The sequence below is a fragment of the Mastomys coucha genome, unplaced genomic scaffold (genome assembly GCF_008632895.1).
Source record: "Mastomys coucha isolate ucsf_1 unplaced genomic scaffold, UCSF_Mcou_1 pScaffold16, whole genome shotgun sequence".
In the NCBI taxonomy this organism is placed as follows: domain Eukaryota; kingdom Metazoa; phylum Chordata; class Mammalia; order Rodentia; family Muridae; genus Mastomys; species Mastomys coucha.
This window is the reverse complement of record NW_022196898.1, coordinates 24,442,842-24,459,529: the sequence shown is the minus strand read 5'-3', so window position 1 is coordinate 24,459,529 and position 16,688 is coordinate 24,442,842. Positions and strand designations below refer to the sequence as shown.

The window sequence follows — 16,688 nt, the reverse complement described above, 5'->3', positions numbered from 1 at the left end:
ACTATTCCACAGTAAAGTGTGGTTTTCATCCCTCATCAAGGAAACTTCTCTTTGCAACAGACACTGACCGTTACAAGAAACCACACCCATTCAAAATGTCTGAAGCCTGAAATCTAGTTTCAATACATGTGTGTATAAAAACAACTTCAGTACCAGAGGCTCAGGGAATATTAAAGGAGATTGGGAAAAAATGAATGAGAGAGCCAGAGAGTCAAGGTGCATGGGGAGAAAGCCCAGTAGACCACAGTCATGTACAAAGAAATACAGGCAACTAGAGAATACTGGAAGTTGTAGAAATGGATCAAGTGGAGGGATGGGCTTGCCATTCCATAGTCAAAAACCCTGACTCAAAATTGTTCCTGTCTGACAGATCAGCAGGAACAAAAATGGAGAAGAGCCTGAGGACAAGGAGGTCCAATGACAGACCCAAATTGGGATCCAGCTCAGGGGGACGCTATAGTGTGTTTACAAACAGGGGCCTATCATGACTGTCCTCAAAAGGCCCAACAAGCAGCTGAAAGAGTCAGATGCAAATATTTGCATCTAGCCAAGGACAGAAACTAGTGACCCTTGTAGCTGAATTAGTGAAAAGGTAGAAGAAGCCGGGGACTAGGGCGACCCTATAGGAAGACCAGCAATTTCAACTACCCTGAAACCCTGGGATCTCTCAGACACTGAACCACCAACCAGGCAGCATACATCAGCTGATATAGGCCCCCAACACATTTACAGCAGAGGACTACAGGTCTGGACTCAGTCAAAGAAAATGCACCTAACCATGGAGATATTTGGGCCCCAGGGAGTGGAGAGGTCTGGTGAGGTACAAAGGGAGGGAAATCCTCTCGGAGATCGGTGGAGAGGCTGTGAAACGTGGAACAGTCTAAGGGTGTACCAGGAGGGGAATAAAGTCTGGACTGTAAAAAAGGATTAAAGAATAAATAAAAATAATAATAAAAATTAAAAGAGAAAAAACCCCACACCATTTGGTTATCTAATACCAGACTTTTAGCCTTGAAAACATACATACAAGTAATATTACAAAGGATAAATATATGTAACAACATTAAGTAAAAAGAGTCATGAATTTGAAAGAAAGCAATAGGTAGCATCTGGGAAGGTTTAAAGGGAGGGACGGGGAGAGAGAAATAATATAATTATATTATGATCTCTAAAATTAATAAAAAACAAAATTAAATAAATTGTATTGGATTTAATGAATCATACAATATTGAAAACTTGATTTGCTGTTTGTAAATTCTGAGACTCCCTCATTAAGATTCTTCACAGTACTTTCCCTTTTTTTCTTTTTAATAGCCAAAATCTCAAATCTTATCCAACGTATTAGATGCTGCTCATCAATTTATAAAGGAAGCAAATCCGCCCAATGAAGGGACCAATCCCGCAGAAGCATCCAGTAAAAGTCAGCAGAAACTCAAAGCCCTCCCTCTTCAGAACAGCTCTGAGGTAAACCGAGGAAGACCCAGGAGTATTTTTCGTGTCCTACATGTCCTGACTGCCATCTATATCTTTTAGCACAGATGCACATTTGGGAACATCATTTTATCATGTTATTAGTTTATAGTTAATTGTTTTAGTAATTGAATATATTTAGACTATAAAAATAATTCTAAGATTACTTTGATTCTACTGAAAATTGTTCTTTTTGGTACAAAATATTTTTTTGACAATATGATTTTTGTGCATTTTGATGATGTCAGGAACTGTATGAATACTGGAGAGAAACATTCAAGTAAAAATCCAGGATGCAACATAACAATTTTGTATTAGTTAGAACTTGGACATGCTCAAAATATAAAAGTCTAGGTGAAAGGCATTTACAACAGTGTATAAAGGAAGATGGATACCAAAATCTGGCAGTTATGTAGAATAACTATTGATCACACAATGTGCTACATAAACTTTTATCTGCACACTCACAAAGGTTATATGTTAGGGTTATATTTAGGGTTAGGGTTTGGGCTAGGGTTAGGGTTAGGATTCGGGTTTGGATTAGGGTTAGGGTTAGGGTATATACGTGTGTGTGTGCACATATATCTGTGTACAGATACATGTATAATGTTAATATGGATTATTTTCTTGTATGAGTGAATGTGGTAGATTTATTGAGGAGAAGTGGGGGAGACAAACTACTCCCTAAAGTGTGAAGTTTCTAGGGAAATCATCCCCTTCTATTGACTCTTTAGCAAGAATCAAACTCCACATTCTGATCCGTGTTATAATCCTCTTTTCCCCCATGAGGTACTTGCCTTTTTGCAGTAGCCATTGACTGAGTTACTTGCTAGTCACAAGGCTTTGTTAATTGAGAGTTAAATAACTGAAGTCTCTTGACCTTTGAACATGTAGATAAGTGCTCAACTCCAGCATGATTTCTTCCTGCAAAGGAACTAGGCTTGAGTGTACCCCAAAAGTGGGAACATTTACAGGTATTGTTTCCATAGACCTGCAGAAAATGTACCTTGAACCACCACTGGATGAATTTCAGTATATTCTGATGATTGCTCTCCCATGGTCTTCTCTCTCCAGCTCCTCTACATCACCACCACATGCAATTTCATGCCTTTTTTCTGTCCTTCCCTAAAGAATATACAGGCCAATAAAACAAATATCAGAATAAGACAAAGCAAGTAGACAGAGAAGAAAAAAAGAAAAAAGTTAAGTATTAGGAGTCAAAACAACCTACCTTTGGAAATGGAAATTGGATGGAAATGATTATATCTGACGGAAGAAGTTTGTGCAGAGCTACCAACAAATTTGACAGTAGCCTGAGTTGTTTGGGAGTTTGCATGAGGCCCTCTTGACAAATAGCCTCCTGGCCCATGAGGTCTATTGGCACAGTAGAGAAACAGTTGGGTTTTGTCTCCTCTGCTATTTGGTGGTTCCATTTAGAGTTAATTGATGAATGTATATATTTTAAGAAGCTTCTACTATTTTAGCTTTCCATAGGACTCCTAACATGACACCTCTTGTTAATTGACTCTCCTTTCTCCTTTACTCTCTATTTAACCCTTCCTATTTTCTAAAATTGCATTCTATTTTTCATACCTTAGGATTTCCTTCTCTGCCCTCTAGTCCTTTACTAACTATTTAACTTCTGTTGTTAAGTAGACACTAGCATTAAACACATATCCATCTATAGTCGTGTCAACTGGTATGATTTCATGCCTATAATCCTGTAATTCAGGAGTACAAAGTAGATACATCTCAAGTTTGAGATCAGTCTTGCCTACATAGAGAATGAGACCCTATCTCCTAACAGACAACTGCTGTAATGTGGGAAGATTGTAAGGAGCAGAGGACTGGGGAAGAAGAAAGGATGGATAATATGTATATAACCAGAACATCTATAGAAGGGATGAGCAAAGATAAAATGAAGTCATCGGATTTAAAGTCTCTTACAGTGTTAACTTTTGAGCAGACCACTTATAACTGCTGATAAAGTTTTAAGAAAAACACTAGGACATTTAAATGTGTCACAGAAAAATATACTCTTCTGAGTTAAATGCATCCTTCTTTTCATGTATTAATAAGATGCAGGAAATATAATAAACAAGCCTGTGCTACATTTTTAACTGGTTAGGTAGAAACTACAGCTGCAAAAGGAGGAGAAGGTGGAACTCCAAGGTACCAGGCCATGTGGGAAATGCCTTTTGATGAAGAAGCATCTGCCCAGTCCTTCCAAGAAGCCTTAACACAGTGGAGAGTTGGGCAACAGGGGGAAAACAAGCACGAGGAAGTACAAGCAAAAAAACCAGGTATGGGCACTCTTCAAATAATCACCTAACACAATAAAGGTGTCTTCATTTCTTTCCACTCCTGACAGTACAAATTCAATGCTTAAAAACAATAAAGAGCAATTTACTTGAGCTTCTCAGGGGAGCTTTATGTAAACACTAGGCGGTCAGCAATGAGCTGTTTACTATTTATAAAACATGAAGTTGATCATGGGGGCGGATATTTACCTTGGTTTTTATGTAAATTCAGATCATGGGAAGAATGGAACATTGAACTCTAAACTTTGATTTTCCTACAAGGAAACAGTGGTTAGAAAACTATTTCATTTGAGATCTATTGATGCAATGCAGAATCTATGGGGCAGGTAAGCAAAGGACACTTTGAATGCCTTAGATCAGTAAGTTTCTTTTCAGTATGGACAAATCTCTAGCAAAGCAATCTAAAAGAGAATTTATTTTGGCTCACAGTTGGAGACAGCACAGCCCATCGAGGTAGGAGAAATACAGCAGCAGGTGGCTCCAAAGTAGCAGGAGCAGATGGCTGGACTCCTCACTTCTTACACACTGTAAAACAGGCATGAGACCCAAGACAGGAAGTAGGTGTTAGTATAAACCATGTAGCATGCCTCCCTGAGAATTAATTCTTCTGGTGAGACATCAGGCTCCTAAACTGCACTGTCTCCAAAACAGCACCATAAATAGGAAGGGTGGAGGAACAAGTGCTTGCATGTAACCCTTAAACCCTAACTTGAAGGTTGAATGTATGACCACAATGAACCTTATAGGAAGAATAGAACTATGCTTGCAATATTTTTTTTGCATTTATAAAAGCTATTTCTCTGCAAGATTTTAGTCTCAGCTTTTGACTCAAATACAAAATAATGGGTTTCTTTATGACATGCCCATACAAACTGTGATGGCTAGTTTTTGTGTCAACTTGAGAGGAGGAAAAAACTCAGTTGAGCAAATGACTCCATTATATTGCCCTGTTAGGCAAGTGTACAGGGCGTTTATTAAATTAGTGATTTGATGTAGGAAGGTCCAGCCCATTGTGAATAGGGCTATCTCCTCTAAGATCGTTCTACACGAAGGCTGATCAAGTCACAAGGAACAAACAACTCAGCAATATTCTTTCAGGGCCTCTTCATCAGTTTAGGCTTCCAGGTTCCTTTCCTGTTTGTGTTCTTTCCCTGACTTCCTTCAATGATAAACAGTAAAGTGTAAGTGAAATAAACTCTTTCCACTACAACTCACTTTTAGTCATGGTGTTTCATCACAGCAATAGTAACCCTAAAACAGCCTGGATGTGAGCAGGGTATGCAATAACCCCAAAGGCAATTTTCAGAACTTCAGAAACATTGTTAAATTTTAACTTTGAGCTTATAATGGTTTATTGCACATGAATGAAAGATGAAGCCTTGGTTTAATTCTTTTCCATATTTGGTACATTAGAAATATGGAGACTTATTTCCTTAGACATAAATATTGAAAGTATCTTACACTGCAAGTCTTAGAGGTGGTATGAAAACCCATAGATTAGTATGTAAGTAGAAGATCCTAGAATTTCCTCTCCCTTCCCTAATCATTTATATGCTAAAATGAAATGCCTGAAACAACCGTTTTGGGGAACTATGAGAATTCCTCACTCAGTGCAAAATCCAGTGTTTAAAGATGATTCAGATCATCATAAAGATTATCAAACTAACAACAGTTGCTTTTCAGATGCTATATTTTTAGATGAAAAGGTACCACAACCTTTGCAACTGAAGAGACACTCAATCTTCTACAGAACTTGATAAGCATTTACTATAAGCAAGTTCATGTAGTCAGTCTTCTAAATAAAGAATAAAAAAGGTCAGAGACAACACATGAATGAACGAGTTACTGTGCTGCAATAAAACCTTATATTCATGAATATAAATTCAGTGGTAGGAAAAACAACAGGTCACATTTAGACTACTAGCTCTAGCAGGGCAAACCTTGACTCAATAAATGCATTATTTTCTTTCTGTCACTAGATAAGAAATAGAAGTGTAATTCATGTTTTTCCTCCATGAGCTGTGTGCGTTCTGCTCACATCAAGGATGTTTTAGGGTTACTATTGCTACGATGAAACACCATGACCAAAAGCAAGTTGGAGTGGTAAGAGTTTATTTCTTACACTTTACTGTTCATGATTGAAGGAACTCAGGGCTAGGGTGTTCCTTCACCATCTAATTACACTATCTCTCAGGCTCTGTAGCATTTGTGAAGACCTTGGTTTCCCTCTATATACCAATAGCCAGTGACTGGCCATTGGATGGACGTCATTAGGGTCATTTGGTGATATGTAGAATGCTTATACTGAACTTTTTTTTTTATCATGAAAGCCACAGTGATTTATCCTCATGGGAAAGTACATATTTCAGATACAGATATTTATTCTGCCTATATTATATGTCCTATGTAATTGTTATTTACCATACTACCGTCAGATAACATTGTCTCATATCACGATGAGATAAGTGCACCTAAGTCCATGGAATTCATTTCTCTTACCATGTGCCCCATATTCTAGAAACCCCCCATCTTAATATTTCCCTGCAACAATTGACACAAGGTACAACATGATCCTCGTTAGGAGACAGTATCTCATGAGTTTGGATATTTTTCCTTCAGGCTGCTCTTATGATTTGTGAAACTCCTGTCACATTTCCACTCTAAGAGGAAGAACAAACTACTCTCTGATGTCCTGGAGCATGTCCTCACTAAAGTGAGGGAAGGGTCACTTCTCTGGCTTTGTTAGAGCACAGTTACAGAAGTAATTCTGCCATTGCTACACCACAAAGATGAGACTGATTGGAACCCACAAATAAATGGTTTCATGTGGCAGATGTCTCTGTCTCTTATTGTTTTCATAGAGGAATTGGAATCCCAGGGAAGAAAGGGATTATATGACTTTTATAGGGCTTGAAGAAGAAAATATATTTAACTGAGAATTTTGAAAAAAGAAAATGTTTTTATTTTCTGAGTTATTTCCATTTTCAGTTCTGCTGTGATGTTCCAGCAAAGACTGAGGTGCATTTAGAATGAGTCATTGGGGAAAGATGCTATGATATTCTGATGGATGTTTGGAAACAAAAGTTGCAATGTTTTGTGTGGAGAAATTGTTTTTTGTCTCTTATTCTCATTCTTCCTTACAATGAAGGTCCTGTGTAGATATAAGTCATAATAAGGACTGTTATTGACATATTTAACTTTGATTGAGTATAGAAAATTAAACATTTTATTAGTAATATATGTGGTTGTATTTTAATTTCATATTAGCTTTTATATTCTATATTAAAATGGGTATAACAGAAGGATTGTGAATTTTATACAGCTCATGGTGGAAAAACTAATAAGCATCTGTGATTCTCTTATTTCATATGACTGCTCTCTCTTTCCCCAGCTTCTCCAGGGTCTCACTAACCTGTGCTTTATCCTTTTTAATACCTTGGTTTCCCTGAAGTTTATTCAAAACATATTGCCTTATTGTACAAGTATTTCATGTGTGTGTGTGTATGTGTGTGTAATTATGTTATTTATATTCTTTTACATCTCATATGATGCAGTAATATTTATCTGTGATTCATGCATGAAAATGTGTATGGTTGTAATCCACCTACTTTCAATGTTTGCTAATATTTTATTCTGTGAATGTGCCACTATTTCTCAGTTTAAATGTTGATTTTTTTTCTGTAATGTATTTCTCATTTTGAGCATGTCAAACAATACTACTATATATTTTTTGTGTGTCTTAAAGTATGCCCTATACACATTTCCAAGGATGTCATTACTTGAGAGAAAACTAGCTGGTTTGTCAGGAATATATGTCCTCAACTGAACTAAATAAAGATGAATTATTAAGAAAAGTAATTTCAACATTTTATACTCCCATCTGCAACATTTTATACTTAATCTGAAGTCTATAAGAGTTTTCTGTTGATTGCATTATCACCAACACTTAATATTTTCAGGCACCTAAAATTTTGCTCAAATAATAGAGATAGGTACTATACTTAATATATGCACCTTTTATTATAAATTACATTAAGCATCCTTGTGTTCCATGGCCATTTAGCAGAGAAGTGTGCTTTAAAATTTCCAGTTCTCTAGATATTTTTATCACTGATAAAATTCATTTTAGTCAACCAGAAACTTCTTTTCTTCAGTGTGAATGTTAGGTGCTTTTGCTGGCCAGAGGCCATCGTGTGAGCTAAAGCTCTCCTCCCTCTGACCTCCCTGCTGACGTTCTCCCATTGGCTTGCTTGCTTGGTTTCTTCTACACTGTTCTCCTGGGTGTTCCCCAGATTCTTAGGCATCCATTTACTTTAGGATTTTTGTGCAGTATGTTAAGAAAAATGACCATGTTCTCAAAACAATGAGTGGTAGAGAATCTCACCCAAATTCTCAGAAGAGAAAGTTGCTGAGCCAGAAGCAATATGGTAACTAAAGTCCTATTGATAGCTCATGAGGTCCTTCTGCCTGTAAGCCATAGCTCATGCATGTTTATGCCCTTCAATTGATGAGCAAAGTGTCTTGCTGAATGGATACTGAAGTTTCTTCTCCTAGCAGTTAGATTTTTGTTACTAGGATCAGTTTTCAAAGACTCTGATAAGCACATGAATGTTTCGTGCAAATTTTTTTTTTTTTTAAATCACATTTTCTTGGGAGTTCTTCCTGTGCTCCGAGTTAGGCTCCGAGATCAGCTGCCGCTGGTCTCACTCAGCTCTGCTGAGGATCAGTGGGCAGTTTGTCCTGGGAGCCCTGATCACTATCCCAGCCCCTCAAGGCTAGCTTTGCCAACATCTGCCCCAGCTGCCCTCTTTCTCCTCCTGTCCACTTTAGCTCTGCAGATAGCAAACACTAGACAGTTTTATTATTTTAAAACTAACCAGATAACTCAATGGCTGGGTGAAAAGTTTCCTGTCATAATCTTATCAGCCAGCTCCCTCCGACCTCCTTAGCCCCTGCTACTGTAGACTACAAAAGGCCCCAAGAGCTATATAACTGTAGCTTCCTCCTCGTCCCAAAGCCCAGTCCGAATCCCCTTTCCCTGTGTCCCTTCTCTTTCAATAGGAACCAGAAATCTCACCTTTTTCCTTTCTCCCATCAATTGGCTTATGCTTTTTTTATTGACATAATCAAGAATCAATTATGGAAACCACACCTCCCTCTACATGTCATCTTTTCTGTCCAAGCAAACAAACAAACAAAACATTTCTCCCACATATAAATTGAACAAAACCATAACAATTAGGTGAATTACACAGTATGAAATACAAATGACATCTCATCTATTAATTTGTCAGTTAACACATTTCCTAACTGAAAAAACTATGATTCTATCCCCAGATCATGTTTAGAATTTCAGCCTGTAACATCATTTGGAAGCCATGTCATCTACTCTATAAATTCTATGTTAAGTAACTTGAGTTTGATTATGAAACTAAAACTAGTCTTTAACCCCATCAGAAATCCGAGAGCGGCTAAATATTACCTGAAAATATAGGAAGCACAAAGAATAGCTTTTGCAATTTAACCATTTGTAGAGATAACTGATTACCTGTACAGTCCCTCATTTCTCAAAATGTTGGGCCACTTGTCTTTAAGCCTTTAGGCCCAGGATCATCAGGCCTGTAAAATAGTTGAAGGGCTCCTGACCCTGTCTCGGCAAAGTCAGTAGTTGACTATTCTGTAAAATGTGTCTTTTTTTTGGACAGTGTTTTCTGTAGATTTAATGGGCAATGTCTGCCCAGTAGCTGCCTTGCCATGAAAACAACCTTGCCTGGGGGTAAAGATGTTCAAATCTTCTTTGAACCAAGAAGTAGGTGTTATCAGGAGCAGTCATGTCTCTAGTCAAATGATTCTAAATAGTGAAATGGCCTTAGCTGTCATTATTTTGTGGACTTTTGATGGCTTTGAAGACTATTTATTCAAGGTAAACAACACCTCCTTCTACACATGAAGACAGACTCTCCTCCTTATTTTCTGAGATTGTGCCATTGGTGAATGGAGAAAAATAAAACACAGGTTACTTGTTTTAGTGCTGTACTTCTCACATCTTTATCCAGATTTTAGAGTCAAGTACAGTACTCAAGTACAGTGCTTCCGTGCTTCCTCTCTCTGAAAAAAAAAAAACAAAAACAAAACCCAAAAATCATAAGTTCTTCTTCCTTCCTCTACCTCTTAACTTTTCTACTCCAATTCTTTTAGCTTCAGCTCACCTTCTGCCCCTGCCTTCATGGTCATGGTCACAATTCACACTCACAACCTTAACACTTTCTCTTTGTTTATGTAACAGATAATGGCTTTTTACTCTCTAGAGTTCTGCTACCTCTTTAACTCAATACTACAATACTCTTGAGCAGATAGGAACTGAGTTCTTCCATTGGCTTATTTGGCTGCTGGCTTTGGGCTGAATGCTAATCATTAAAGTCTTCAGTATGAAGTTAGGGCCAGCTTGGTGCTAGAATACCTTAAAAATGTGTTTTTAAGCTTTATTACTTCTTCTTCCTATTTTTCTTGGAGCATTTTATTCTGATGGTGTTTGCAATCTAGTTAGAGGGTAATATCTAGAGGTTGAGAGTGGCTACCACTCCTGGACTCATAGGCGTCATTTAGCCCAAAGCTTGACCCCTATCAAATACCTCTGAGTAGGTTTTTTTTTTTTTTTTTAGTTTGTGGTGTTTCAGAAATAGTAACATTTGGGAGTAAATGACATCAAAGGCAAAAGTTCATGGGGGTTAATGTTCTCATTATGAATGATAAAAAATTAATTATTTTCTATTCTCTATAATGTGCAAATATTATTAGAAATGGCTTTATTATACACCTCTGATGTATATGTGTGTGCTAAGTGTGTGGAATGTACAAGAACTCTGTTTGAATTTATCAAGATAATGTTGCATTTGGAAAGCTTTTGACTACTCATAAAAATCATTTTATTTGAAGAGATTTTGATGAAATTGTACACAGAATCATTTATTAAAACCATTTATTAAAGCCTTTAGAATTATTTACATCATAGACTTGGTATTATATTAATATCACATATCATAACATGATGAAAATTATATTTACAGGGATAAATGCCAAAGAACTATCTTCCACAAACAATCAGTGCTTTTCTTTATCTAAAGAGGAGATGTGAGAGTTAAGAAGCATGGCTACATTAATTATGTGAAGTGTTTATTTTTGTAGACTCTGTGGAAGAATGTGAAGTACAAACTAATTTGAAAATTTGGACAGAACCAATTAACATCGAATTCACAGAAGACAGTCTGTCATATATGGAAAAATTATGGCTTAAAAAGTACAGAAGGTATTTAGTAGAATTTTAATATTACTATTTCTTAGGAAATAGAAGTTATTTTTACTTCATTTTATCAGTAAGTTTTTTGTAAGTTTATTTCATATTTGTATGACTTATTTAAAAGTAATTTTAAATTCCTATGAAGCTTTGATTATATTAGCAACAATTTTAATTACTTATATTTATATATACATGTATATGGTATATTTTAATCTAGAGAAATATAAAATGATGTGTTCCTGGGGAAAGACAAAAATTAAGTATGGAATTTAAGAATAACAACAAAAGTATGCAATAAACAAAGACTCACTTTAAAATGGCTTTGCTGTATTTTAGTATAGATATTTGAGGCTTTATTTTACAAATGTATTAAATTAAAACTTTTTTAAAATTAAAATTATAAAATTAATTAGATCTTTAATTTTATACTTTAATTAAGTCTAATCAGTTCATTTTTACTTTTTAATTTTTTATTTATGTTTATTTTTTAAATTCACTTTACATCTAAATCACAGCCCCTCTCCCTTCTCTCTCTCCTCAGTCCTACCCTTACATATTCCTTTCCCCCATTATCTCCTATTATCTTCAGAGAAGAGGAACATGGTTTGGTACCACTTTACTTTGTACATCTGGTCCCAGCCGGCCTACTTACATCCTCTCCCACTGAGGCCTAAGCAGGCAGTTCAAGTAGGGGGAAAGGTAATCCAATGGCAGGAAACAGAATCAGAGACAGCCCCTAGTCCACTTATTAAGGGACCCACATGAAGACAAAGCTGCACATCTGCTACAAATGTGTAGGGTGTCTAGGTTCAGCTCTTGCATGCTTCCTGGTTGCAGCTACCAGACTCTTGAGAGCCACCATGTCCTAACTTTGGTGAGTCTGTGAGTCTACTTGTGATGTGCTTAATCCCGTGGAGTTGCTCAGTTCTATTTCCCACTCTTCCACAAGACTCCCCAACGCTCTTCCTGATGTTGCCTGTGGGTCTCTGTACATGCCTCCATCTGCTGCTTGATGAAGACTCTCCGGAGACAGTCATGCTGTGTCCCTGTCTGCAAGCATAGCAGAGTATCATTCATAGTGTCAGGGGTTGGCTCTCTCCCATGGCCTGGATCTCAAGTAGAGGCAGTCATTGGTTGGCTGTTTCCTCAGTCGCTGTTCCGTCTTTATCCATGCACAGTTTGTAGGCAAGAAAAATTTAGGGGTTGAAGGTTTTGTGGGTGGATTGTTGTCCCCCTCCCTTATTTCAAAGTTCTACCTGGGTAAAGAGGGTGGCTACTTCACTCCCTGCTTCCCGCTCTGGTAGGAATCTAAGCTAGGGTCACCTCCATGAACTCCCAGTATTCTGCCCTGTCCCAGAACTCCAGCTAGTCAACTGAGATGGTCACAGCCGATTTCCATTCTTACTCCAAGCCCTTTCTCAACACCTAGCCCCCACACCAAATCATCATCCAGGTTTCCCTCCTTACCTCTCCTACCCAGTTCTCTCTCTTCATCAGTCTCTGATGACTCTTTAGTTTCCCCTTCTGAGTACAGTTCATTAATCCTAACTTGGGACCTCTTTATTTCTGGTTTCTTTGTGTCTGTGGATTGTAGCACGGTTGTCCTGAACTTTTTGAAAAAAGTCCACATATAAGCTACTATATTCAATACCTGTCTTTCTGGAGCTGTGTTACCTACTAGGGATGATATTCTTAAATTCCAACCATTGCCAGCAAAATGTATGATATCTTTGCTTTTTAATAGCTTAATAGTATTCCATTGTGTAGACATAACACTTTTTTTATCCATTCTTCAGATAAGGGACATATAGGTTGTTTCCAGTTTCTGACTATTACTAGTAAAGCTGATATGATCATAGTTTAGCAAGTGTCTTTGCTGGGTGGTTGAATATCTTTTGGGTATATGCTCAGGAGTGGTATAGCTGGGTTTTGCAGTAGAATTATTCCCAGTTTTCTGTGAAACTGTCAAATTGATTTCCAAAGTGATTGCATAAGTTTTCACTTGCACCAGCATTGGGGGTGTGTTTCCTTTACTCCATATCCTTTGCCAATATATGCTGTCACTTGAGTTTTTGATCTTAGTCATACTAATGGGTATAAAATGGAATCTCAGGGTTGTTTTTAATTTTTATTCCCCTGATTACTATGGACACTAAGTGCTTCTCGGCTATTTGAGATTCCTATGATTAGAATTCTGTTTAGCTCTGTACCCCATATTTTAATTGGGTTTTTTTTAGATATTTGGTGTCTAATTTCTTGAGTTCTTTATAAATTGTGTATATTAGCTTTCTGTTAGATTTATGGTTGGTGAAGATCCTTTCACAATCTGTAGGCTGCTGCTTTGTCTTATTGATAGACTTCTTTGCCTTATAGAACCATCCAGTTTCAAAAGATACCACTTAACAGTCTTAGAGCCTGAGCCATTGTTGTTCTATTCAGGAAATTGTCTCCTGTACCAATGAGTTCAAGGCTATTCCCAAGTTTTTGTTCTATTAGATTTAGTGTATCTGATTTTATGTTGAGGTCTTTAATCCTCTTGGACTTGAGTTTTGTGCAGGATGACAGATAGGGACCTATTCTCATTCTTCTACATTGAGATATGCAGTTAGATCAGCACCATTTGTTGAAGATGCTTTTTCTTTTTCATTGTATGGTTTTGCCTTCTTTGTTAGAAATCAAGTGCCCTTGGGTCTGTCAGTTTATTTCAGGGTCCTTGATCAACTTCTTTGTACTTTTACCAATACCATGCAGTTTTATTACTATTGTTCTGTAGTACAGCTTGAGGTCAAGTATGGTGATACCTCCAAAGTTCTTTTATTGTTCCAAATTGTTTTAGCTAGCCTGAGTTTTTTGTTTTTCCATATGGAGTTGGAGATTATTTCAACTTCTGTAAAGAATTGCGTTGGAATGTTGATGGGAATTGCATTGAATCTGTAGATTGTTTTTGGTAAGATGGCCATTTTCACTATGTTAATCCTATAGATATATGAGCATGAGATATCTTCCCATCTTCTGATATCATTCTTAATTTCATTCTTCAGGGACTAGAAGTTCTTATCTTACAAGTCTTTCATTTACTTGGTTGGAATTATGCCAAGATACTTTAAATATTTGTGGCTAATGTAAAGTGTGCTGTTTCCCTAGTTTATTTCTTGGTCCATTAACCATTCGTATAAAGGAGATCTATTGTTTTGTTTTATTTTTATTTTTTGTTTTGTTTTTGTTAACTTTGTATCTATTCATTTTGTTCAATGTGCTGATCAGATATAAGAGTCCTCTGGTAGAAGTTTTAGGGCCATTTATGAACACTGTCCTATTCATCTGTAAATTGCAATACTTTGACTTCTTCCTTTCCAGTTTGTATTCCCTTGATCTTTTTTGGTTGTTTACCTTTTGTTGCTCTAGTTAGAAATTCAGGCACTATATTGAATAGATTAGGAGAGACTGTGCATTCTTGTTTTGTTACTGATTTTAGTGGAATTGCTTTAAGTTTCTCTCCATTTAATTTTATGTGAGCTATTTGAATCCCTCTTATCCTCCTGCTACTCTGAGAGTTCTCCCCCTCAAACCAACCCACTTCCACCTCACCACCCTAACATTCTCCTACTCTGGGGCATCAAGTTTTCACAGGACCAAAGGCTTCCCCTTCAATTGTTACCAAATAAGGCAGTCTTCTGCTACATATGCAGCTGGAGCCATGGATCCCTCCATGCATACACTTTGTTTGGTGGTTTAGTTCCTGGAATCTCTGGGAATCTGGATGGTTAATTTTGTTCTTCAACATATGGTGTTGTAAACTCCTTTAGCTCCTTAAGTCCTTCCTCTAACTCCTTCATTGGGGTCCCCATACTCAATCCTATGGTTGGTTCCTAGCATCAGCCTCTGTATTTGTCAGACTCTGGCAGATAATCTCAGGGAACAACTATACCAGGCTCCTCTCAGCAAGTACTTCTTGGCATCATCAACAGTATCTGGGTTTGTTGTCTACATATAGGAGGGCTGCCCCAGGTGGGGCAGTCTCTGTATGGCCTTTCCTTCAGTTTCTGCTCCACTCCTTGTCTCTGTATTTCCTCATGACACTGGCATTCCCCTACACTGGGAAATTGAGCCCTTCACCAAGGGCTCTTCTCCTCACATTGATGCCAGATATTGCCATCCTCTATACATATGCAGCTGGAGCCTTGGAACCTTTTATGTATATACTTTGGTTGGTGTTTTAGTCCCTGGGAACTCTGGGGGATAGGTCTGGTTGGTTAATATTGTTTCTATTCCTATGGTGTTTCAAAACCCTTTAGCTCCTTCAGTTATTTTTCTAACTCCTCCATTGGAGTCCTGGTGCTCAGTCCAATGGTTGGCTGAGAGCATTTGCATCGGTATTTCTCGGGCTCTTCTTCCTGAGCTTAATACTATCTGTGAATTGTATCTTGGGTATTGTGAGCTTTTGGTCTAATATTCACTTATCTATGAGTTCATAACATGTGTGTTCCTTTGTGATTGGGTTACCTCATTCAGGATGATATTTTCTAATTCCATCCATTTGCCTAAGAATGTCATGAATTCATTGTTTTGAATAGCTGAATAGTACTCCATTGTATAAATGTACCACATTTTCTGTATCCATTCTTCTGTTGAAGGATATCTGGGTTCTTTTCAGCTTTTGGCTATTATAAAGAAAGCTGCTATGAATATAGTGGAGCATATGTCCTTGTTATGTGTTGGAAAATCTTTTGTGTATATAACCAGGAGAGGTATAGCTGGGTCCTCAGGTAGTACTATGTCCAATTTTCTGAGGAACTGCCAAACTGATTTCCAGAGTGGTTGTACCATCTTGCAATCCCACCAACAATGGAAGAATATTCCTCTTTCTCCACATCCTTGCCAGCATCTGCTGTCACCTGAGTTTTTGATCTTAGTCATTCTGACTGGTGTGAGATAGAATCTTAGGGTTGTTTTGATTTGCACTTCCCTAATGACTAAGGATGTTGAACATTTCTTTAGGTGCTTCTTGGCCGTTTGGTATTCTTCAGGTGAGAATTCTTTGTTTTGCTCTGTTCCCCATTTTTAATGGGGTTATTTTGTTCTTTGGAGCCTAACTTCTTGAGTACTTTGTATGTATTTGATATTAGCCTTCTATCAGATGTAGAATTGGTAAACATCTTTTCCCAATCTATTGGTTGCCGTTTTGCCCTGTTAATAGTGTTCTTTGCCTTACAAAAACTTTGCAATTTTATGAGGTCCCATTTAATGATTGTTGATCTTACAGCATAAGCCTATGGTGGTCTGTTCAGAAAATTTTTCCCTGTGCCCCTGTGTTTGAGGCTCTTCCCAGCTTTCTGTTCTATTAGTTTCAATATATCTGGTTTTATGTGGAAGACCTTAATTCACTTGTTATTTGAGCTTTATAGAAGGAAATAAATATGGATCAAATTTGCATTCTTCTACATGCTGACTGCCAGTTGAACCAGCATTTGTTGAAATGCTGTCTTTTATTCCACTGTATTGTTTTGCCTCCTTTGTCAAAGATCAAGTGACCATAGGTAGGTGGGTGGGTTCATTTCAGGGTCTTCAATTCTTTTTTTTTTTTGTTTGTTTGTTTGTTT

The 16,688-nt window shown here is 37.4% G+C and overlaps 1 protein-coding gene across 4 annotated transcripts in view; it reads left to right on the top strand.

Moving 5' to 3' along the window:
* The window catches only part of Zbbx (zinc finger B-box domain containing), a 112,636-nt gene that overhangs the window by 51,879 nt on the left and 44,069 nt on the right, over window positions 1–16,688 (top strand). For 3 of the 4 annotated variants that reach the window (XM_031374101.1, XM_031374099.1, XM_031374102.1), the window contains 3 exons: window positions 1,315–1,464; window positions 3,599–3,773; window positions 10,962–11,097. In XM_031374101.1, coding sequence (XP_031229961.1) covers window positions 1,315–1,464; window positions 3,599–3,773; window positions 10,962–11,097 — 461 coding nt within the window. The remainder of the gene's footprint in view (window positions 1–1,314; window positions 1,465–3,598; window positions 3,774–10,961; window positions 11,098–16,688) is intronic. The other variant, XM_031374100.1, reaches the window with a different exon arrangement.